This window comes from Pteropus vampyrus, unplaced genomic scaffold (assembly GCF_000151845.1).
Source record: "Pteropus vampyrus isolate Shadow unplaced genomic scaffold, Pvam_2.0 Scaffold324, whole genome shotgun sequence".
In the NCBI taxonomy this organism is placed as follows: Eukaryota; Metazoa; Chordata; class Mammalia; order Chiroptera; family Pteropodidae; genus Pteropus; species Pteropus vampyrus.
In genome coordinates, this window is record NW_011889105.1 from 369,858 (window position 1) to 395,143 (window position 25,286).

Below are 25,286 nucleotides of genomic sequence, written 5' to 3' on the forward strand. Positions count from 1 at the left end.
TAAACTTATGTATTTTTCCAGTCTGATAGGTGAGAAATGGTAAATCATTGTAGTTTAAATTTGCATTTCCTATATAATGAACAAAGTTAAGCATCTTTTCTTATGCTTAAGGGCCATTTGTTCCATGTGCTTTTTAAATCCTACTTTCTTTATAATTTCCTGGCCATTACCTTTGATCATGCTCCTGTTACTTCATACCTGGATTTCTGACATTGTCTTCTAGCTGGTTTCTCTGCGTATAGCCTTTCTTTTTTTTCAATGACACTGAACACAGCTAATATAGTTACCAAATTAATCTTATTAAAACACCTCTTTAAAACATTCTTTCTTAAAGAACTTTAAGTTATTCCTATTTAGCCCCAGAATACTTTTAAACTCATTAGTCCAGAGTTAAAGATATGATTTTTCAGTCACTTCTCCAAATTTCTTTCCCTATTCCCTTATATTTACTTATTTTCTCTGCAAAATTGGTACATGCAGTGTTCTAAAATCCATGACAGAAATTCTTCCTTCTAAACCTTTTTACTGCTATTGTCCAGGTCCAAAGCCCCTCTGTAGTGTAGCCCTACCTTCTTATCTCTCTAAATTCCATGGAAACTCAAAGGCTCAAATCTCATCTTCTGGAAGCCTTCTTTGACCATTTCTGTGCCCAGGGATTTCCTCCTTCTCTAAATTCTGTCATTGCAAATGTTTGTCTACTTATTTAACAATTAATTTTAAGTAAGGGGGTCTCCACCTTACTTAAAATTTTAAAAAAATTGTATATGGTTTTCTCCCAAGACTAGGGGTTATAGCCATTTTAGTGAGAAAATGCTAATAGATTTTCATCGCCCACTTATGAACCAAGATAAGGGCACATTAACCTCGATTTTACTGACAAGATGAAGGTAAAGAGATCTTATGCAATTTGATTAAATTATTGAGTCATTGGTGATATAAGTATGGGCCCCAAATCTTAGGCTATAGTTATATGTCATTCTTATTACCACATTTCCCAAATTAAAACAAAAAAGGATATTTTAAAACATTAGGTAAAAATGATTCCACTTTCTTTTATTCTCAATTAATGAACAAATATAATTTAGAATACTTAGATTTATCTTAGTTAAATTTCCATTCAAGATACTGATTAGAAAGGCAGAGAATTTGGCATCAAATACTCTTGAGACAAAATGATATTATATAAAATGCTATTTGTTTTCAGCTTGATAAAAGGCCCATAAACAAATTTGATTAGCAAAAACATCATGGAAACTCCATGAAGAAAAATTATTCCATCTATCTTTAGGTTAGGTTCCCTTTCAAAGATTCATAGACCCACATGGCAATTAGTTTCAATATTATTATGGAAAAATTATTCCATCTATCTTTAGGTTAGGTTCCCTTTCAAAGATTCATAGACCCACATGGCAATTAGTTTCAATATCTTGCCTAAATTTACAGCAAGACACATTCCTGGAATTTGGTGGCTTCCCTCTTTTTCATTTTATATCCAATCCAATGGTGCTATGTGGTATAGACTTTCTGTACCACCCTCTCCACAGGAGAACGAGGCATGCCTGGGGGAAAATGAAGAGCCAGTGATGTGAATTAGAGAATTATATGAAAGATTGACAAATGCTTTTCCTTGTATTATGAGGACTTCAACTCACTGTCACCACATTTTTTTTTTTTTCCTCTAAGGATTGTCTTGGGCTTGAAACAATTTAGTAATTTTTGCAAAGGAAAACTCTCAAACTCCTAACAGGCTTTTGTGTTTTACATACTGAATGAGTTAGAGTAATTAGGCATTTCTTTGGTTGAGTTTCTTTCTCTCTCACCATTGTTCATCTTAAAATTTGTGACTTTGAAAAGCTAAGGAGAGGCCAAGTCTCAGGAATCTTGAAATATGGTTGCTGTAGATATCCTCTGCCAATTAACTAACAGCCAGAGAAAAAGATGCCTGTCCTTTTCTAAACTTGAATTTCATGAAGACAGGTGACCTATTCATTGCCTCAAAAGGGAGCATTCCTCTCTGCAACCCTGTATGCATGGGAGTGAGCCCACTTAATGGATATTGATGGTGACACTGATGATAACAACAATGACAAAAGTCCCTGCTGAAAGAATGACAGGATGAGGATGTGCGAAAATGGACAGAGCTATTTCAACTCTTTAGCCAACAAAGGAAGATGACATACCCAAGCCGCATCCCAGACATCCTTCTTCACAAGGTACACATTCTTCATAATCTGGGTCTTGAACTTCATCTATATAGTGAGAAGAGTGAAAAACCATTCATTTTCACTGACTGGAGACACATCAATTGCTATGAAAATATATTGGTGTGTAGCTTATTTTCAAGTAAGTCATAGAGCAATTATGAAATCCAAAACCATCATTAAGGATCTATGTATCCACATTTTTATCTCCATTAATTTAATTGATTAGCACAGCTTGACTGGGTGCAAATAGAACAAAATTAGACGATATGCCATGCAACATGTATTGAAGCTGGTAGATTTTATTTATTAACGAAATAAGTTCAGCTTCTGAGAATATGGAATTGGGTATATAAATGAACAGGGTCTATTTCGTTTTATCTGTTCTTCTAAATACTTTTTTAAAAAAGTTTAAATCCTATACTACATTAGTAAACATTAAGAAGAAAAAGAATGTGTTTTAATTATTCTAGAAATATCTTGGAGCTCTTTTTAGCACCAGATTAGGCATAATTCTTATACAGAGCAGAGAAAGTCTGCAGTGTTCTTATATGGAAGACAACAATAACTGTAAGTGCTGTTTTAAATTTTCCATCTTCCTGTGTAAGATAAGGAATTGGGCAATAAGAATAACATGATTTACAGAACATTTTAATATTTTTGAGTAGTTGTAGGTATGGTGATTCTCACTGGCTTCTCACAGCAAGCGCTTTTGTGCTATGAAGAAACGAAGCAAGGCATAGAGAAATCAGACTAATTTTCCCCAGAGTCTAGTAATTGAGAAGGAGAAAATTGTTCGCCAGGACTTCTGGATTCTAATCTAATTTTCTCTCTACCATACCCTGCTTGCAAACCCTCTACTCAAGATCAATTTCTATGTGATTAGCTGCATTCCTATGCCCTTGGATTGCATCTGGGGAAACCCAGAGAACAGATGTGTGGGGCAAGAGAGAGGAGCAGCTGTGACTGTCCCTACATGATATATAGTCATACAGAGTCATCTCAGGCATCGACAGTAAACCAAGAAGACAGTCCAGGTCTGTGGGACATCTGGGGGTACTGTTCCCCATGCCACCTCCTGGTGGCTCCAGAGCAGCCTTACCTTGTCCACACTCTAACTTCTGGCAGGTGTGGTTGGTGGGCACTATGAAGTAGCCACCCATGCACCGTGTGCAGATGTGTGCGCTGTGGCAAAGATCGCAGTTGTCTGGGCAGGGCAGGCAGGTGTGCCCTTCAGCAGGGTAGTGCCCTACAGGGCAGCTCTCCCGACACTCGCCCTGGTACAGGAAGCGCTCCCGGCCATGCTGATCTGAACAGATAGAGGAACAACAAAAAGAGTGAAAATGTACACAATTAACCATGAAGCTAATATAACCTAAGATGTTTTATTAAAAAAAAAGACATGACCGAGGGTTTAGGCTCCTTGGGGACTATTTAATAAAAAGTGCAGTATCTGTATCCTTGTAGTTGAAAAGTTTTCCTAGGGCTCCTTTCCATATCTATGGAAGCTTGAAGACCTGGGGCTATAGAAATCTCATGAGAATAAACAAACACTTACCGATAGACATGACGGTTTTATGACAGTCCAATTTTTAAGAATGATTTTGAATTCGGTTATCAAAATTACTCACTTGCTTTAACTAAGCTCTGAATTTTTGCACAGCTGCCATAATGGCAGCCTATTGAAGCATGAGACACACCTCTTTGACTCCTTTACGTGCATTCCTGAAAGTTCCTGAGCTTCTGTCAAAACTGGACTCTACAAGGAAAGAATCAGCAGTATCCCTAGCATGAGACTATGGGAATTTGCTCCTGGATGAAATAGATAATTCTAATCAGTTACAAACAATTGCAATTAATGAAAATGAATTATAATCAGTTGCAAAAATATATATTAAAGAACAAGATTAATATGGATGCACATAGAGGTTCTCTACCCCCACTTTCCTAGAGTTCTTGTTTGTGCTGAGTGTTTAGGATATCTATTTTTGAATCAGATCTCAATATATTGCTGTGTAGCTTATTTTCAAGGAAGTCATAGAGCAATTATGAAATCCAAAACCATCATTCAGGATCTATGTGTCACCCACATTTTTATCTCCTTCATTAATTTAATCGATTAGATCAGCTTGATTGGGTACAAATAGAACAAAGTTGGACTATATGCCATACAATTTGTATTGAAGTCAAGTTGGTAGATTGTATTTATTATGCCATATGTTCTGACCTCTGAAGAATAGCTGATCAGTGCTACCCTAAATAACTGGGGTCTAGTGTTCACTCATCATGCCATCTACCACATGAAGATCCAGAACCATTGAACTTCAAAATGCAAGGCTGCTGAATTTGTGACTAAAGATAGCATTGACCCTGTGTTGCAAGTTCAGAAACTAAAAGTGAATATAATATTAGATTGAACCACATGAAAGTGCCAACATTCGACTATTTTTTTTTACCCATAAACTCATGAGTCTCAAATGGTTAAACCCCATGTTTCTTATTTAATTAAAATCCTCATTCAAATACCATTTAAAAACCACAGCCTTGGATTATGGGCTCTGAAGCTACCACTTTTCTAATGGTGATTTCATGCCAGGAGTCTGCTGGTTCCTGTAGGAACAAAGAAAAGAAAGAGGTGGTGGAAGAAAGTGTCTGCTGTCTCCACATTTGACTTAGAAGAACATTATATCTTAAAGGAAGGAGTGTTTGGGAGGATGTAATGTGCATTTGGTAATTCTACAGCTATCAGTCAATGTTGTGGAGCACAAAACCCCGATCTGCTAGAACCTGGAATCTCAAGAGACCACAAAAGGGTCAACCTTCTAAGTTATGTTCTTCTCTCAGATAGAGGTAGGAAGATCTGAGGGAGAAGACTAGTCTCTCTCTATCCAGCAGTTTTGATTCTCCATACCTTCACATGACATCAATTCAGGATCCAGAGGCTTGGGGGAAGCCTGGCATAGAGTGAGCTCTAAATATGTATTTGCTGAATGATTGAGTAAGTGAGTGAATGACTGAGTGAGTGAGTGAATTAATTTTTGGCAATATTCCTATTTTTCTAATATATCCAACTAAATCTTAAAAATTAAGGATAATGGGTTTGGATATCAGAGAAAATATGCTCCAATCCCATTTTTATTATTTAGAAATGGATTTATTATTTGGACAGATTTAGATATTATAATTTGGATTTAAAGGACAGAACTTTGAAGGGTCTTACTATTTAAAATACATGGACCCTGTAAAAGGAGGTCACTTGATGTATTGGCCACAGCCAGCTTTCCCCATAGGTTTGGTCTAAGATTATGCCAAGATCTGGTCATTTTTCTAATAGCCTGAGTCACATGGCAGCTCCCTAGTTTGGGCTGATAGTTTGGATACTCCATTGATTTAAATACCATGCATAAATTTTGGACTACTTGCCCAGAGTCTCAGAATTTAAATATAATGATATGTAGGAGAAGCTGGTTCTAGCAGTAGAAGGGCAGATATTTTTGTTAGGTGCCAAACTTTCATGTGATAATCTGAGACAAGAGTTAGAGTGCAAGGAACTCTAAAAGAGGTTCAGATTGGCTTTCATTTATACTGAAGATTAATTAACTGTATCCATGTATCTCTTGGCAGTTGATTTTTTAGAAGAGAAGGGGGACCAATGTGAAGACATTGGATGTCTCCAGGAGGAAAGGAAGGTCAAAGGTTGAAGGCATGGGGGCAAAGGATTGGTGGAAAGGATGAAAGAAAGAAAGGCTGAAGGACTCTGAAAATAAACTTTATGACGTTTACTTCATTATTTCACTTATTGTAGCTGTCGGATGATTAGTTGAATTTAGCTTTGGGTCCAGTTTGGAGGAGGATAAGTCTGGAAGAAAATTAAGAGTGAATCTTTATCAACATAGCTGGAGATCTGCATGTCCAAAAGAATTCAGACCTAAATCTTAACAAAATTACAATTAACTAAGGGGCAAAATTTCTACAGATTGATGGAAAAGATTTATATGTATGGATGGGACTCCCTAGCCAGAGGTTTTCAGCCTTTATGACAGCCTAATGATACAGAACTGCATCAGTTCAATCATCTATGTTCTTTAGCACAGAACTATGGACATCATGCTCTTAATAGGAGAGAACCGTGCTAATCTGAGCTCGCTCAGCAATACCCTCTCTAGGAAGCTTCTTTGGCTCACTACAGCTGAAGATGAGTTTTCTTTTTTCACTTGTGGTAGGATTCCTATCGTAATTGGTTTTTAATGTTTTCTTGTTTTATAACACATGAGGATAAACTCCTGTTTGACTGCAAACTCCTTGAAGGCAAGTATGCTATCAGTGATTGCATTTTCCATGGCAACTTGTACATGGGAGGGGCACAATAAATTTTGATTAACATAGTGGATTAAACATATAGTTTCAAACAGAAAATACATTAAAAACATTGAAGGATTTTATGTATGGATTAGGCCAAATAGCTGTAGGATACTTAGAACATTTTAGACATTTGTTTAGCATTCAGGCTACTCCTTAATTTTGCACTATGTATGAAGAATTAGTGTGTTTTAAATCTGAAAGGGATTTTGGATGCCATCTTATCTATGCTTCCTTCTTTTATAAACAAGGAGAGACTTAAAGAAGCGAAGTGACTGATTTAGTGTCTTCTAGTTCATTAGTAACAAAACAGGAACTAGAACTCAGGTTTTCTGACTGCTGGTACTGATGTTCTTTCTACTGAATCATTCATTCAGTTATATTGTGTGCCTTCCATATGCCAGACACTATGCTCAAAATACAGCAAAAAAAAAAAAAAAAAACAGGTAAAACCATTCAGTACTCTTATAAGGCATAGAGTCTTAAGGACAAGATTGATATCAAGTGCGAGGAGGCCTATAAAGTGGGAAGTGCAGAGCTCGAAGGATGCTCATTGGAAGGTGGCCTAACCTAGACAGGGAGGGTGGAACAGCACTCACTGAGGAAATGACATTGAAACTGAGACCTAAAGGATGAATAGAAAGAGGTCAGGCAGATAAGGAGTTCAGAACATTTCAAATGAAGTCTTTGAACAGCTAGAGAAACTCAAATGCCCATAGGAATAAGGAGGTACAGACAATGATAGTAGTAGTAGCAATAATAAAAAAAAAGAATTAACATTTATTGAGAACTTCCTATGTGCCTAGCCCTAAGTGCTTTATTATTTTATTTCATTTAGTCTTATTTTATTTTCAAAATCCTAAAAAGAGGCAACCGTTGTCACCATCTCATAAATGAGGAAAGAAACAGAATGAGCAGGCTAGAGATAAAATTTGACATTAATGTATTCTGTTTACATAAAAAAACACAAAGAAATAATTTTAATTTATATGAAGAAATGTGTTATTTCCCACTTTTCTACAAATGCATTATACTCTTATTTTGTTCTTTTTCTTGGTTTTATTACAAGTAAGGATAAAGATAAATAATTCTCTTTCACTAGAAATGCCATGTTAAGTATGATGACAGTGGTAACTGACAGCCTCAGGATCAGTGAGACAACTGGGAGTGATGGGGACTACGGAGAAATGGCCTCTAGTCAATTACTTGGGGGATGAAAGCCCAGTGTTGCCAGATCTTCCAAGTATTTAAGAGAAACAAAAAACCCAGGTTTTTAATTGCCCCAGTTTCAAAATTTGATCCAAATTTTAAAAGTATTATGTAGGTCAAATAGAGTATGAATCTGTCCAACAGAAGATCAGAGTTGGGGGACAGGCATGTGAAGGGAGGCTGGAGAGGAGTCAATGGTCAGACCGCAGAGGACCTTTAAGATTATAGAATATAATTCAATGACATCAGAAATTTTGGGTTGTTAAAACTAGGACAGAGAAGGTCATATTTGTGTTTTGAAATGGTTACTTTGTTCTGACAAGGCTTTGACAACTTCTAAATGGCATAGCTCAGGGCTGAGGAGACCCTGACACAACCTCTATTACAATATTTCTCTTAAAGACTGAATGTGTCTGCCTTAATTTCCTAGCTTTTCACTTTTACCTCAACAAATCTTAGCTTTACTGTCTATCTCTTGTCTGACATCTTGTTTGCATGCCCTTTCTTTCTCCTTCTCTGGAAAGACATCTCTTAGCTTTTCTCTTATCTCCTCAGGGGCAGAGTCTGTGTCTACAGTAATGTAAACTTGTGCCCTGACAATAAGCAGAAACTTCAAGGTTGTAAAAACTTTCTAATGAACAGCTGTCTAATCTCAACCCCTTGTTCTCAGAGATGAAGCTTCTGAGTCAAACCAAATAATGTCCCACAGTAGAACAGGTTTGAGGCAACAAAGAACAAGTGAGCCATCAGACTTCCTCACCTACTCCACAAGAGGTGCAGTTGGAAAGCTCATTCCCTTGGCATTCTTGGCAGGTGAAGTGGCATAGATGGCATTGGTTCATAAATTTAAATTTGCCTGAGGGACAGTTCAAAACGCAACGGCCGTCATCAAAAATCCTAGAGGAAAAACAGACTTTTAGAGTTTGTAAGGATGACTTTCGGAAATAGCCTTAAGTATTAGAACATGTGGTATTCGTGTTTCGCTACACAAACTTAGTTTCGTTGTTCCAGAAACAAGGGGGATATCTGGGACTGATCATCCTAGACCATGTGGAATATTAGTCACGTACCCATCCTTGGCCCAACACTTGGACCCAACAGCAGACATGCCAGAAACTGGCTGGGGATGCAATCCTGAGTCTGGTTCCAAATAAGCTAACCAGTGTCTACAGGGATTAAACCCATATTGGAGGCCCCAGCCAAACCCAGCCCATAGTTGGATGATGGTCTTTGAACTTTCAAGACACTAAATGGGACTTTGAATCCAGAAGCCTTGGAGAAAATATTCTTCTTTTAGTTATCAGCATGCCCACACTTTGCAAGGGAAATGTCAACTCCAAGGGCTCTCGAAGGGTAAAACAAAGCTCTATTCTGTAGCTTAGGTGAGATTTATAAACTTGGCCTGTGCATATGGCAAGTAATCAATGAACTCTGAATCTGAGTGTCATTTTTGCAAGTGTTTCCTAATGTATAGGGTACAGTCTCTATTTTCTGACTGTGTTTGCAGTCATCTACAAGGGCACCACAGATAAGTTAGCATGTGGGCTTCTAAACCTTTGGTTTTGTACATGTACGATAGATATCATAATATCGTAGTTACTATTTTTGTAGTTTTGCTTCTTTTTTTTCTTTGTAAAATAATTCCAAAAGCAAATGTAATGAAGTAAATCATAGACAAGAATTTTGCTCAGAAAAAAATCAGTTTCCCAAGTGCAAGAGTTAGATAGGTAATGTGAATAGATGATGTGAGCTGAGGGGCTCAACCCCCAGAGTTTCTAACCTGTGGGTCCTGAGGGGAGGAAGCTAAGAATTTGTATTTTTGACAAGTTCCTGGGTGACACTCATGCTGCTGGTCTAGGGAACACACTTTGAGAACTGCTGCTCTACCTTCTGCTCACTGATCGTCTAGATTACTATGGAATTTGCTAAATGATTCCTAAATAATACAGGTGGTGCCAAATTGGTGTTTCATAGAGCTTATTTAGAGTAATAGTTGTATCAGTTGGAAGGTTAATTGAGCCCCTGAGGGCATAGTGCTGGCACTCAGGCCTGGGAGAGTTAAGGGCCTGCCAGCAAAGATAGGATATTTTTTTCTCTCTACCACTTCTCTTTATTCAGATTGGATGTCACATGGAAAGCCAGGTGTAGGCCTCATGCAGCTTGTTCCTGGGGTGGCACTGGCTTGTCTAATTCTCATTGTTTCCATAGCTAGAGCCACTCCTAAACTGGGGATAGGCATTTCAATACCAGGCTTGTAGGAAATAGGTGTGGGGCAAGGCATCCTGGATAATGTGTTACTTGCAGTCTTCCATCTTGTTTTTACTCCCTGAAAGTCTGTGTCATTTGTATCGGTTTGGAAACAGAATGGGATTAAAGCCAACAGCACAAGACACCTCATTCTCATCTCCTCAGGTTCTGGTCACCACACCCAGCTCCACTGGAGGGAACAGTCTCTTGGCCTACTACACAGTGTGTTGTCCAGCCCTAAACAGACACTCACACACATCTGGTTGTCCATGTCAAAACAGATCCCCTGCACCATGGTGTATAATGAGAGGACTATGTTCCCAGCCCAGACTTTTAGTTGATGGCACTAATGCCAACTGGGAATATCTTGGCCCCACCCTGCCTCTGCTTTATGGGCTAGAAGATGTTTCAAGGAATAATTTGGATATGGTTAGTTAAAGAGACAAAAACAAAACAACCTCCCTTTGAGAAAAACTGTGCAAGAGCTTTCTCAAGTTTTTAAATAAGGAAGCTACTTGATGCTCTGCAGAAGGAGAGAATGGAATATGTTTATTGGTGAGGATTCATTTTCTTGCTAAATTCAGTTGAAAATAGGACAGAAAGTACATCATCATTTTGTCCTTTAAAGAAAGATGATAGATTGGTTTAGGAAGAAGTTGTTTCTTTTGAGAGTGGCGATATAATACTCTCAATGATGGGAACCATTTAAAATCATCCAGAAACTAGGGTGGGGTGTGGGGGCTGAAACAGATAGTGTAAAATTCCATGTTTATATGGGGAAGGGGCTGATTTTTTTTTACTTGAGGGCGTGATTTCTAATAAGTACCAAGCACACAATTATGCTTTAAATCACCTCTCTCTACCTCGACCCTAAGGAAAGCACAGGTGATATACCCAGTCTTTGTAAGAACATAATTCTTTCTAAAGTTCGAAAGATCTAGAAAACAGTCATGTTTAAATGCAGGCACTGAATTACATCCTCCCCTGCACCCCTCCCTTCCCCAAGAAAATTTGCTAAAGAACATGAAGAAAAGTACCATTTCAAATCTGTTGGTGGAACAGATTTTCACCAACACCAGCAAATCTTCCCTAATGGAAGAGAATAGAGGCCTTGCTCTGGGCTTCATGGGACTGCTGAAAATTTTCTTTAAAGCCAACACAAGCTGACTCTGGGACCACCAGACATTCAATTTGTGGATTTCTGAGACACTCAGGCAAGCTAATCTCTATAGGGGAAGCACTTTTCTCCTCAAGTCACACATGCCCTTTGCTTTTTTTTATAAGCAGTGAACCATTCCAGGTCCAACAGGGCTCATGGAAAGGAAGAAGGAGGCAAAACCAAGTGCTAAAGATGAGTGGTGTGTGTGTGTGTGTGTGTGTGTGTGTGTGTGTGTGTGTGTGTGTTGTGTGTGTGTGTGTGTGTGAGAGATGCGAACTAGAATGAAAGAGGTGTCAAGTCAGGGTTAGTTGGTCCTCTGTGCTGATTGTTGGTTTGGCCTAACTAAAGCCATTAGAAAGTCACTTAATGAAATTTCTTGGTACTTTAATGTTTTAACAAAAAGTCTTTTTTCCCCTGAATTCAATGAGATGGATCAAATAAAACATTTGAGGGTGGGTCAGAACTAATTTTAAAATGCTTTTAATTAGTTCTTTGACTGTAACTTTTCCAGGACTGGATTGGGAGATTAGCTTGGACACTGAGGACCATGACATTACAGAGTTATCTATGCATGTTCTATAGAAGAGGCAAACTTCCTTTAAGTTTTCAATTGCCTTTAAGGAGCTAAACCTAAAGTTTGGAAATGTAAAGGGAAAACTAGAAGCTGAAGGGAGGGCTTTTTAAATTTGTATTTCCTATAATACAACTTCAGGGTTAAATTATTTTTTAAAATTTACTATGGAAAAATTTAAACATATATAAGATAAACATACATGCAAGACATAACAGTACCCCTCCTCTTATATTCATCACTCAGCTTCAACAATTGTCAACACACAGTCAATCTTATTTCATCTCTATCCCCACTGATTTACTTCCCTTCCATATTGTTTCGAAGCAAACCTCCTTTAGAGTTGAACTTCATTCTGCTGGGACTGGAAATATCCAAAAATTTAAGAATAGGAAGAAACTTGGAGACCAACTGTCCTGTGTATTTTGTTTGTCTCCCCTTACCCCTGGCCCAGATCCATTTTTCCGCATTCTGTTTGGTGCTGTCTTGGAAGTGTGCCCACTGGGGACTGCATCTCCAAGCTAGTTCCCTTACTTGTGAGTGATGTTTCCCATTGGGCACCAGTTAGTTTCAGATAGGAAACACCAGCAGGAGATCTGAGGGTGGGAGGAGAGATTGGGATATTTATTCCTCTTGGAGTCACAACTCTGCTTCTTTCTTCCATGATTTTGAAATGGCTGTGTCCCCTATAGCTCCAGTTTCTATAAGGCATCTCCTGTTCTATGGTTGCAGCTTTGGCTTCAGGCCTAGTGTGTTAAAACTGCCCCACTATTGCTTGTCCCTGAGTGGCTCACCATCCCTTAACTTTGACCTCTTGAGACACCTATAAGAATTTATGGGCCTTGCGCCTAACTCAGAGCTGGATATAAACTAGGGGCTCAAGACTGCCTTGAATGGACCTGATTCCACTCACAGAAATACTTTGGTAAATTCAGTGCTGTTCTTTCAAGAACAAATAAGTCAACATCACTGTCTTTTAAAATAGTTTCTTTCACCTCATCTTCTCAACCCCCTTCCAGGAAAATGCAGACAAGAAAAGAAGTCAGGTAGTTTATTGCCATGATACAATGCCCTTTCTTGGACATATTTGCAAGTAATTGACATCAAGGAGGAGAGATGGGGAAAGAAATGGAGTGCTCAGGAGATGAGGAGAAAATTTTTCCTGCGGAATAAGATTTCCTTAGGAGGACACCCTGGTTCAAGTTCCATACAGATGTTTTTCTTTCTTCAAAAGCTAAAGCATGGGCTTTAGCTTGAACTTAAATAAGTTCAACTACCGGAATGGCTCAGGGGGTGTACACCTGATCTTTTACCAATTTTTTAATTTATGGTAGTAGAATTATTTTCCTCCCTTCTGGTAAGTCTGAGACAATCATGACTTCTGCAATGTACACTGGATGATGGTAGCTCCCTTATTAAACAAATGCTAAAATGTCCCCTTAGTTCAAAGAAGTGTGTAGTTTGATTACTGATATGATGAGAAGTTAGAGGAGAAATTGGATCCATTTTTAGAATGCCGTCTGTATCTAACAGTATGCTCTGAAGTTGCTTTAAAGCAAGTTTAATATTTAGAGGCATAAATATCTTAAAGAGACACTTGGAAGGTGTTATCACAGTTATCATTGAGAATTCTTAAGACCGTTCTTTTGTGTCTTCATCCCTCTGTCCTTTCCTCACTCCCTTCTTTTCTTCCTCTCTCCCTTCCTTTTTTCTCTTTTGAGGGAGCTATTTGGAGAGCCAAGCTCATGATATTGATTACCTACTTTATCAAGTTCAATGAAACACACGTTTATTGAATTGTTGCTATATGCTGATCACTGTGGGGGGATAAAGAGACAAATATACCACAGTTCCTACACATGATATTACAGGCCTGAGGAAGAATTAGATGAAATGACCGTTGTGTAAGGTGGAAGGAACATCCATCCTAGAGATTCACCTGCCATGGGAGCAGCCTCGTCATACTGGTCTGGGGAGAGACTCTGCTTCCTATGCATTTAGCAGAGCAGTGAGGAGGCCATTCGAACATTCAGTCAGCCAACAAATATTAAGTGCTAGAATCAGAGGAGTGTTGACTAAAAATACAGTAGGCTCCCAACTCTCTTCATTAGATATTCCCAGCATATTAGCAGAGATACTCATCTCATTCAGATACTTTCTATTTCCTCATTCATTCAGCTATCACACATTTATTGAGTTCTTACTATTTTCCTAGCACTAGGATAGGTTATAGAGACACAAAGATGAGTATTTCAAGGGATGTACAGTCTAATGAAGAGATAGCTTTGTAAATGAATGTCTTACAATGTCACAGTTGCTCTTAGGGAAGTTTATACAGAGCACAGGGGGACATAAAGGGAGAGAGGTTAATTATACTGGGAAGAGGTAAAAAATGCCTTCATAGAACAGTTTACCCATGAACTGATTCTAGAAAACGAGCAGATATTTGCTCAGCAGATGGAGATGACTGAGTTATGGGTGTGCAGAAAGGGATGAAATTCCAGGCATCAAAGGCACCATCATCTTCATCGATGAGAAAGCCCCACTAGAGTCCAGGATACTGATTCATGCAGTGGGTACTGGGCATCATGGGGAGAAGGTGCTACAGAGGTGGGCTGTGGTCAGACTACAGAGGGTTACGGTGTCATGAGAAGGACTTTTTCTTTCTCCTTCAGGCCCAAGGGGTACCTTTCTCTATCCTGCAACCCGTGAGCTCTCAACCATAGGAGATACTGAGAGACTACTCACCTTGTGACAGGACAGCGAGTGCAGTTTTCCTGAGTCGGCCCCCAACACTTGGCACACGAGGCTTCACAGATCTGGCAGTGGCCATGCTCATCAATGTATTCTCCTGGGGAAGAAAATCTAGTTGTTTATCTCATTTCTACATGTCAGTGCTGCGTGGGCTGTTAGTCTGAGAGCAGCCAGATCTCTGTGGCTGCCTAAAAGCAATGGAGACAACACAGAGAGAAGAGACCTCAAATGGCTTTAATTGCCAGTCCTAAATCCTGACCTTATAATAACAACTGCTCCTCTCCCAAGGGCCCTGAAAGTTGGAACCTGAAAAAGTTATGAGGCAATGACATGATTTTGGATCTAGTCAACATGTGTTACAGATTTTATAAGCAGAGAGAAGCCAAGGGGGGCTTCCTACAGGACCCCTTTATTGAGCTTCTACTGACTTAACTGTTAAAGGCTGAAGGCTTATGGCCTACAGAGATCCCAGTTATAGCCTTGGCTCAAGTCAGGCAACAAGCCAGACCCACCCAGGTCTTGTCCCGTCACTCTGGGATGGATAGCGGTTGCTAGTCAAGAATGGGAGTTGAAGCTTGGCTGACATTTGACAGATGTCAGCCGCATCTCACCCTGAAAGAGTAACAATGAAAGGATAGCCAGAGAATTCTTCATTTAATTGGAAAGCTTATCTTTCCCAAGAAGAAAAAACACACATATAAGGCCTTTCCACAGAAGCAAGTCTAGCCTCACAAACTTCTTGTGAACATTTAAAATTACACCCATGGCAAAGGTAGTGGAGAGAAGCTAACCTCACTGAAGGTGATTCCAATGATGGGTCTCTACTCATTGAATTCTACCCTCTACTCATACTACACTCATTGTCTCTTCTCATTAAAGAAATTGACAAGTTCCTGCAGTCTGATCCAAAGAACCACTTCGTGTGGTGTAGACACTGCTCACGCTCACGAATTATAGATTCAGATTTCAGCAGAGGCACAACTTTCATTTGCCTTCCACTGCAACTTTCAGAGCCCTGTAAGCATGTCTGAACATTGTCAATCTGATATACAGCCAGAGTGAGGTAGCAGGATTCAGCCATGGTTTAATCATGTTGCATTTCTGAAACTCTACGATTCGCTGCCTGGTTTACTGTAGTTGCATGGGAAAAAGCCGTGGAAACACAGACTTGACTGGTAAGGAATGGAGGGAAGTCCACCCCTCTGCCTTTTCCCATAACTTTACTGACTGAGTACACTGGGTAAGGTAAATCTTACATATAAAAATCTACTCGCTATCACTAAACCACAAAAATGAAAATGAAGAGGCAGCTAGAGCTTGTCCTTACATAAAACAAAAAGCCTTTCATGTAGAGTTATTCATTTTGTTAACTAAAGGGGAAAATTACGTATTTAGAGCAATGCAAGTATCTAGCAGTGGCATACTCTGCAAAGCCTGGACTCTGCTTTTCTGTGTCTTCCAGTTGTTACCAAGGTACATTGTGGACCAGGAATCCGAAATATAATTTTTAGAATGGGACTGTGGTTCTTAGCTCAGGATTAACTCCCAAAAGCCTTAGGCCTAAAAGAGTGAATAACCATTAGGAGCAAAACATGTAGATGTTTGAGTCGTTCATCGTACAAGGTGCCTGCCCAAGCAGTCAAGTGGATGTGGAAATCCAGCCTATGTTCATCTCACCAAGCCATGCACTCTGGTCTTGCCTGCCTCTGCCTTTGTGTGAATTTTTACTAATTCACACAAAGGTGTTAGAATGGACTAATTGCATTCTTGATAATCAGCAGTCTCAAAGCGGAAAAAAAAACTAGGATTTCTGTCTAGTAGGAGTGGTGATTTCAATTTGGGACTGTCTCACACAATAAAGGCCTCATATTTATGCAGCCTTCTTTTTATTCAGACTCCCCTATTCTACCTCTTAATTATTGCCCTTGTGTAATCTCTTCCACTTTTGTCATAGGAGGCACAACCAATTGAGCAGTGTGATTATCAGTCCAGGCACCAGCACGACAAAGAGCGGAGGATCTGGGGTAGACATGGTAGGAAGAAGTAAATCTTGCCTACATTGTCAACGCTAATAATTTGTGTTTAGGTGTTAGTACTGGTGCTTATAGAAACTGACACAGGTATTCATTTCTCTTTATTCTTGATATCCACCCATCTTAACCTCCATGGTATAATAGATCCAATGCTAGAGTAGAATTTTAAAGTAAATACGTACTACTCTGCTAAATTGAATGCTACTGAGATAGTTTGGAGTTATACGATTCTAAACCCAAGGTTAATCAAAGGTTTTTCATATATTACTGTGGAAATTTTCAATTTTCCTTCATCTTTTGTTTGCCTCTTCATTGGCTTCTATAAGCCAGCAGGTGGCAATGATACTTGAGCCTTGTACTTCCTTGATCTGCTCAACTGTAATGGCCTCTATTGGCACTCACAAAGATATGATCACTTTAGATATAATCATTACTCTGAATTGCCCCATCTCAGATTTCAAATACTGCCTCCAAACACAATGATGTTCTTATGCTCCACTATGACTGGTTCACCCCACTTGATCATCTTTTCATTCATCTTTCTAGTTCCCTCTTGAATTTCTCACTGGAACTGGGTCAAACCTTCCCAAGACCCAAGTTCCACCCATTCTTTCTCAGAAGATTACCTCACTACCTAACTTGCTGATACGATATTGAGTTTCCTCAGTACCCCTTTTCTTAGTGTCAAAATTCCTTTCTATCTTCTTGACTGTTCATTTGTCTCTTATCTCTGAGAAAGGTCCATTTTTCCTCCTGGCCATTGTCAAATCTCCATCTAATGCTCTTAATCTTTCCTTGGGATGTTTTTCCACCAGTCTCCCTGTCTCTAGTCTTTTCTTCATGTTTCCTATCACTCTCTGATCTACAAAAGTTCTCCCCAGTCTAAAACACTTTTCTTCCTGATAAGTGACCCTTAAAACATATTTTTCTCCCTTCTATCATTTGGTAACAAAATGGAGAAAACCTCATAACCTTGAAGTTTATGTAAGAAAGTCAGCATAGGACAGCTTAACTGCACCTCTCTCAAGTCTGCCTGCCTCTTAGCTTTAGAGCAAACTCTGGCTTTGGAACAGATGAGAATAGAAGGACTTGCCCCAATTTTCATATTTATGAAGATGTCCAATAACTTACATAAACAACTGCCCCCAGCCCTTGCAGGCGCAAGTTTTCTGCTGCACAGTTGAAACCAAATAAGCCAGATTCCAAGGACACAGTAAAGTGGTTTTTTGGTTGTTGGAGCAGCAAATTCTTCTCATCTGTCTTTATTGCACAATGAAGCTGAATGTTTATGACAAGAGCGATACACAAAATTCTTCTAAAAAATCACTTTTAGCACAGACATCAGGGGCCAATATATTTTGTTCTCCACCTCATCCTACAAGCTCTTCCTTCTGGTGTCTTCATCTATTATTATTATGTCCAAATTGTCTTTCTCCTGTGATCAAATTTTTTTCATTCCCCTTTTAGTTGCTTTCTCATCTCATTCTATAGTAGTTAAAAGGATATTGAAGAAGTGGTGTCTCATGGGAAAAATGATATCTCTAAAGTTGAAGACAGCTTAAAAATTAATATTTCTAAATTTAAAAAATTGTAAGTGACATGCCCTGCCTATTCCACCTCTTGATAACATTGCGGCATGTGTTTGTATCAACAGGTCTAAGTTACGAATAAACTTTATGAAACCATCCAGAATTCGTAAACATATATCATCCTATATTATCCACAGCTACTAAAGATGATTGAGACTAACATAATAATATTTTTTAGGCTTATATAACCAGAAGAGCTTCATTTCTCCTGCATTTCTTCTGTATTTTATAATATTTCTTTATTGATGAGAGCTAAATTTATTGTAGAGTTTAAGCAAAGAAATATGTAAACTAAATAAATTAATAAACATGTAAGTAGATAGCTTATGATGTCTGTGTCTAAAACAATTTTTTTTTTCTTATAGCAAGGGTGGTTAGTAAGAGAAGATGGGAGGAACATTTGATGAAAAATCAGCCATTTGATTTTTGATCTGGTTATTTCAGTGAGTAACCTTGGGGTACTAAATTACCTGTAGACTTCTATTTATGTGCCTTATCACGCAGATGCCAGGCATTACGGAATGTCACTTTCTTGAATGACTACAACCACAGATGCTAAACAAATAATACAGTCTCTCTGCAAGGATGCCAATACTTAGTTTCTAACTTAAGATACCACTATGTAAAGACAGTTTTTGTGAAAAGAAATTCATACATTACTTTCCACCAGCTACAATAAATACTCAGTTATACTTTCCATTAGTTATATACTAATGAAATAATTCAGTTTTTAAAGCATCATTAAACGTGAAGTTTTATAACAAGTTTCAAAATATGAGGCCTTTCACTGAGACTACAACATCTTCAAAGTCTATATAATTATTCAGCCTTAAAAAGGAAAGGCATCCTGACACATGCTACAACATGGATGAACCTTAAAGACATTCTAAGTGAAATAAACAAGTCACAAAAGGACAAATATTGCATGATTCCATTTATACGAGGTACCTAGAGTAGTCGAATTCAGTGGGACAGAAGTAGTATGGTGGTTGCCAGGGGCTAGGGAAGGGAGAAATGGGGAGACATTGTTTAATGGGTACAAAGTCTCAGCTGGGGAAGATGAAAAAGCTCTGGAAATGGATGGTGGCAGTGGCGCTATAATGTAGATGTAATTAATGCCATAGAACTGTATGTTAAAATGATCGATTTTATGTATATTTTACCACCACATCACCACCAAAAAAAAAAAAAGAAGAAAGTCTGCATTTTGAGTTTGTTCCTTTGCAGGCCAAACTTATTTTTAACCAAGAAATTCAAGATTGTCTGCCCTTTGAGATGGATCCAAACAGCACCAACCATCTCGAGGGAGTCAGTTTGTTGAATTGAGGCATAGGAAATCTGTGAGAATAGAACTAAATGAATAAATGGATAAAGCTTGTGATAATAGAGACATCTGGCAGATGGAACACTGTGCTTTTTATCGGGATCTACAAAGGCTGAGTGAACATCAGGCAGCTAGAAGGAGAGTTCTACTTCCACAGACTGGAGGTGTCTGGGGACCACCGCTCCTCTATCTCATCTTCTCAACAACTTCCTTTTTTCCTCCCCCACAGGATTTCTGATTGACAGGACTTATCCTTCCTGGTCTTATTGCTTTTTCATTCTTAGGCACTAGAGTTTATCCGTGTGGTTTGTGTAGATGCCTTGAAACACTAATCTGACACTCCCATTGGTTGGCACTCCTGCAAAGAGGGTGGACCAAAAATCATGGGTCTAACACATTTGCAAATGTTTAGCTTCCTTCAGTCTGCACATTGTCTCAAGAGCAAGGAATTAAGAGTTGATCCTTTGTGTTTCTACTGTTGTTTTGGGCCCTGACCACAGTCAGGCTGCTAAAAACATATATCTAAAGTGAAGTCCTGGCCAACACCCCTGAATGTAGTGGTGACGTAGCAATCACACAGGCTCCGATTCACTGACATCTATCATGTTACAAATGCTGTTCTATGTAATGTTTACACAGACCCTTTTATAAATGAGAAACTGAGGCTCAGAGAGATAAAAAATCTTGCATCAATTCATTGAGCTAAGCAAGTGACAGAGTTGGGTTGTGACCCAGGTGTGTCTGAGCCTGAACCTGAGCCCATGCTCTTTCTCTAATTTTTCCCTGGTACAAATTCATTTCTCCTTTTGCTGTTCCAAGTGGCTTTGCTATTTATAAGACAGAACCAAGCACATGCTTTGTCTAAACCATTTGACGAAGTAAGGGTATGAAAAAGGAATTCGTTGTGAAAATAAACTTTGAGCAGGCATATTGCACAAAGCATATTTACTCTAATGATTGAATATAACCTCCAAATTTATTTTCTCTGAAAATAGGCTGCCATTTATTAAAAGGTGATTTTATTTATCAAATTGGGATTTTACAAGCTGTTTGCTCTGTCCACTAGCTTAGAAGCTCCTAAGAGGAACCCCAAAATGTTTTTTTGAATGAATAAAAATAATTGGTTGGAACAGTGCACAAGGATTTTGTGTTTAACTGCTGTCTAAAAACAAAATAAACTGGCTCTTCAGAAATAACATAACCAGAATTATAGTAACCTCTTTCTGGTCCCCCGATTTATATGAAAATCTAGTATAGATGGATTGGTTCCTGTATATCTTGTCCTCAATTAAGAGAATTTTGCATTGCCTCTATGTTAGTGAAAAGTCACTCTAAGTCCTAGCTTAGGGACGCAAAAATTAAAAAGGCACCAGTTGGTTGCAAGATGAGACACAAGGGGATTCAAAAGGCCTGGATGTGATTGTTATCTGCAATTAAACAAAACAATTTACAAAGCCTATCATTGAATCTGTGAATGAAGAAAATCATGAACACTTTCCCATAAGAAAGCTATCGTAAGTGGAAATGCATTTATTGTCTATCTGAGATGTGTAAAATATCTCGACAGTCTCTTTATTTAGTGAGCTGTTGTTGCTATTCCTGGAAGTGAGCCTAGAATTTTTACAGGTTCTCTAGTGCACTCAATTCCCTTACTCCTCAGGACTAAGATTTTATCGCCCAACGTTCCCACCATTTGTGGCTTCAGAAGGACCACTTTCATGGGGGAAATTGTACAGTATCTGATGCATTCACAGTGAGGGGATATGTGGGGCTCAGTACATGGTGACAGAATTAATTGGCTGTAATTTGAGAGAATAACTCATCTACCTTTTGGGAAACATCACTGATAACCTGAGGCAGATTACACTTTGGAGACATTTACTAAGACAGTGAATGACTTGAAGGGACAGGTTGTTGACTAGAGTTTCCATGTAAACCCATGAGTGAGCACAGCACTATCAAGTCCTAACAGCTGTATCATTTCCTTTCACTTTGGAGGTGATGAGGATGGCAGGTGAAACTAGCAGAATTGTGGCCCACTGAGGCTTCCTGACACTTTTGAACTAAACAAGAGTCCTTGAATGTGGATGCGTTAAAACCCAAAATCTTTCACATGGAGCTTAAAATGATGAAAATATTCCCTGTGATGATGTAAGTCTAGAAACACAGGCACAAGGATGAGACTTGTTATTACCCACTTTCATTTCTATGATGACGAAAGAGCTTCCCTAACTGCTTTTATAACTTGCTCTTAAACCCTTCAAGGTACCACTGCCATCACTCCCCCTACTCCAGCGTACCATGGGAGGGAACTCCTCAAACTACCCTCCTTCTCTTCCTCTGTATCAACACACCCAAAGTGCTGCCTTTACCGTTCCTCTCCCACACTCTCTTAGCCTTTCCACAAGTCCTGCCTGCTAGCGCTAAAACATTGCAGCCTAATCACTAATTAAGAGAAAAGGGATGCTCCTGGAAAGAGAAGGAAGTTGCATTCTAAGGCCTGGGGCTCCCTCTGTGCTGTAGCTGGTAATTGACTGTAGCTAGTAAATGAAAATTTATTGGGTCACCATTAATACTGCCCATCTGTGGGCAGTGGCTATGCCTTCTAAGAGACCTGTTGGTTTTTCTAGTGACAGGTCTGAGTGGTACAGGGCACCCAGAACATCTCAGTCCTTTAGTGACTTGGGAAGTGTTTGATTAGTCAGGCTGTCATATGTTTTTCTGAGAATGACCAAATTGTGCTTTTTAAAAACCCTAAGTGTGGAAATAAAGAAGAGAACCAAAGTTTGTGTGCCTACTGAGTGCCAGCATAGTAGGAAGCATTATGATGGGTAAATGTACAAATTTTGGAGTCATTATCACCTGGGTTTGATTTTGGCTTCCTTCTCCAATTGTCTGACATTAATCAAATTACATATTTCCCCGATATTTCTCTTCTGTGTATTGTAAATAATGCTCTCATTCTCATAGAATGTGGCTGGGATCAAATGAAAAAATAGACCTATAGCACCTAGCGTAGTGGATGGCAAAATATTAGTTTAAATTATTAGGTACTTTGAGTATGTCCTCTCACTAAACCTCCAATAATAATGTGGGGTAGGGGCTGTCAGCTCAGTTTGGCCAAATAAGCATCAAAATATTAACTCCCTGAAACCTTCGTCTGACTGGATTCCAAATTATGCTTTTTCTCACCCCTGAGGGGACTTGAAGAATGTATTGCCTGCATATGTTGGTGGCAAAGAGGCACCTGAAATTAATGACCCTGGAGACTGAGAACAATGACTTCTGAAAGCAATTCAGCTGCAAGATGTGATCCACGCATTAATCTTTATAATTGGCAGCCCCTGGGAGAGTGCCTTCCTGCACAAGAGCGAAGACAGCTTTTCCTGCACTTCGCTGTGGAAAATTTCAGAGCCACGGCAATGCCCTTCTCAGGGTGCTGAGGTAAAAGTTTGTAAGAAATAAGTGAATCTCTGTGAGAAGGGGCAAACAAAGCTTCTACCCAGCAGAGGTGCACCGAGTAGCTTCAGAACATGGAACTCTTGGCCCCACTGTGGAGTGGTTAGTATGCTTGGACGACCTGCGTTTCCTTCAGGTGAGTAGCCGAGAGAGACTTTGCTTCCTTACTTGGCAGGTATTAGGGACAAATTGCAGTTTTGTCTTTCTTTCAGTGAGGGTGAAGCACATAAACAGATGAAAATGAAAGTGGAGGCAGTGTCGTATGTTGTGAATGCGTATGGGAGGGGCAGGGGGCTTAGTGGTGTGAGGCAAGAGGCCTCAGAGTCCCTGGATGTAAAAAGGAGAGTCTCAGGTGTTTCCCTACCTACCAACCTCCGCTTACATGGTTTGCAACCTGTCAGAGCTATAGATTCTGTCCAGAGCATGGAATCCACGACTGGTATCTCATCTGGCACCACCATAGAGAGAATGCTACCTTCCCTCCTTAAAGATTTCTCTCATTTGCACTGTGTACCTAGATGACCATGAGCTGTACTCTCCCCAGTCAGGAAGGAGAGAGGCAGTGTACAGGTGAAGTGCTTATATCCTAGGTGTGGATCCCAGGGCTGCCTTGTGCTAGCTGTGTGAACTTGCACAAGTTATAATGCCTCTCTGAGCCTCAGTCATTTGTAAAATGGAAATAATCATAGCAATGTCATAAAATTGTCAGAAGGATTAAATTAGTTATATGAAATGTGCTTTGAAAGATACTAGCACACAGTAGTAAGTGCTTAATAAATGTGAGCTGTTGCAACTTCACTGAGCACAAGCAGGTCCCTCAGATAAGCAGCACGAGAGAGTAAAAGACCTTTAGAGACACTCAAACCTCAACTCACTTCTTATTGTTTGGATGGCTTTGAAAATATTTTTTAACTTTTCTTTACCTTTATAAAATAAGTTGCACCAAACATTGTAGTTCTCTGTTCTTTTCCTCCCTACTATTAGGTAATATTCTTTCTTATATTGAGGTTGATTTAGAAATGCATGGTAAATACAAATAAAATATCTAGAAAAGATTTCCTTTCTTCACAACTGTTCAGGGACCGCTTAGAAGAATGGACTCCAGCACCGTTTCTAGAGAACAGGCAACCAAGGCCCATTTTAGGGGTCCTGGGCCCTCAAAACCCAGTCCATGGCTTAGGTCTGCAGTCACCAGGCAGCGAGTCAGGGCTCAGTGTCCAGGACTGCTGCTCCCTGGAAACTCGGTCCCATGATCCCCACAGGCAGAGATGGTGAGTCAGGCTCTCCTCCTTTTCCCGAACTCCCTCTGGCGGCTGTCTGACCTGCTTTGACTCCTTTTTGCTTTCAAGGCTGCTCTTGATATTCATCTTAACCACATTTTACATGGTGAAATGTGTCTGGGGCCCCAAACCCTCTAGGAGAGGGCCAGATCCTCTTTCTGCTATTCATAGTTGGCTAAAATAGGCAAAAGGACTGGCTATGGAATAGCCACCTGTGGGCTCGGGGAGTTTGAACAGCCTTTTGCTTATACAGTAATCCAGTGTAATTACGTTGTAATTTTCTAAAGATGATTTGCAAGAGACAAACATTTTCTATGGGATAAAAACAAGCACTTACTACAGTAGCAATAGTGATGGGCATGCAAAACTGCTAAAAGGAGGCAGGAGAAAGGCAATGTTGTGTTGTCTGGGTATTAGAAGTCCAGGCTTTGGATCAAAGATAAGAAAACCTTTCCTGAAAAAGCTGAGTGTTTTCTTGAGGCTTTCACATTTAATTCTCATAGCCAGCTAATGGAGATGAGCACTGCTCTCATTTAAAGATGAGGAAACAGGCCCAGGAAATTTAATCTTTCTTAGGTCGCTGAATGGGTGATAATAATAACTTAGACTTATTCAGTTATGACCATATACTAGGAATTGTCCTGAGTGCTTTACTAGTGTTAACTCAATCCTTACAATAATAACCCCATGAGAAGGGTGCTGGTTACCATTGTTCTCTGTCATCCTTATTTTTCTGTCGAGAAAGTTGAGGCAATGAGATAGTAAATGACCTGTTAAAGTCATGCAGCTGGTGGTAGAGCTGAGACTTAAGCCTAACATGTCAGATTCCAAACTCTAGTCATTTAACCCAGATTTGGTGCACTCCTTTTCCCAGAAGGTAATGGAGATGGGATTTATTCCAGGCCCAGTTTAATTTTAAATGCCATGTGTCCACTATGCTGGAAATTCAAGTGATTGGTGGGTTGCATGTGCCTATGCGTATGTGTGCAGGATAAGGTTGAAATACACAATCTTAGATACCTCAGTCATGCAACCTGTAACTATTGCTTGCCTACCATTTTCTGGGGGCTTTGTTGGAGGAAGGGTCAGTGTCTACCCTTC

The 25,286-nt window shown here is 39.4% G+C and overlaps 1 protein-coding gene across 2 annotated transcripts in view; it reads right to left on the reverse strand.

Annotated features, from left to right (window-relative positions):
- The window catches only part of PCSK5 (proprotein convertase subtilisin/kexin type 5), a 421,776-nt gene that overhangs the window by 94,350 nt on the left and 302,140 nt on the right, over positions 1 to 25,286 (reverse strand). For both annotated transcript variants that reach the window (XM_011377895.2, XM_023521942.1), the window contains exons 21-24: positions 14,495 to 14,597; positions 8,530 to 8,666; positions 3,304 to 3,510; positions 2,181 to 2,249 (exon numbers count right to left, since the gene is read on the reverse strand). In XM_011377895.2, coding sequence (XP_011376197.1) covers positions 2,181 to 2,249; positions 3,304 to 3,510; positions 8,530 to 8,666; positions 14,495 to 14,597 — 516 coding nt within the window. The remainder of the gene's footprint in view (positions 1 to 2,180; positions 2,250 to 3,303; positions 3,511 to 8,529; positions 8,667 to 14,494; positions 14,598 to 25,286) is intronic.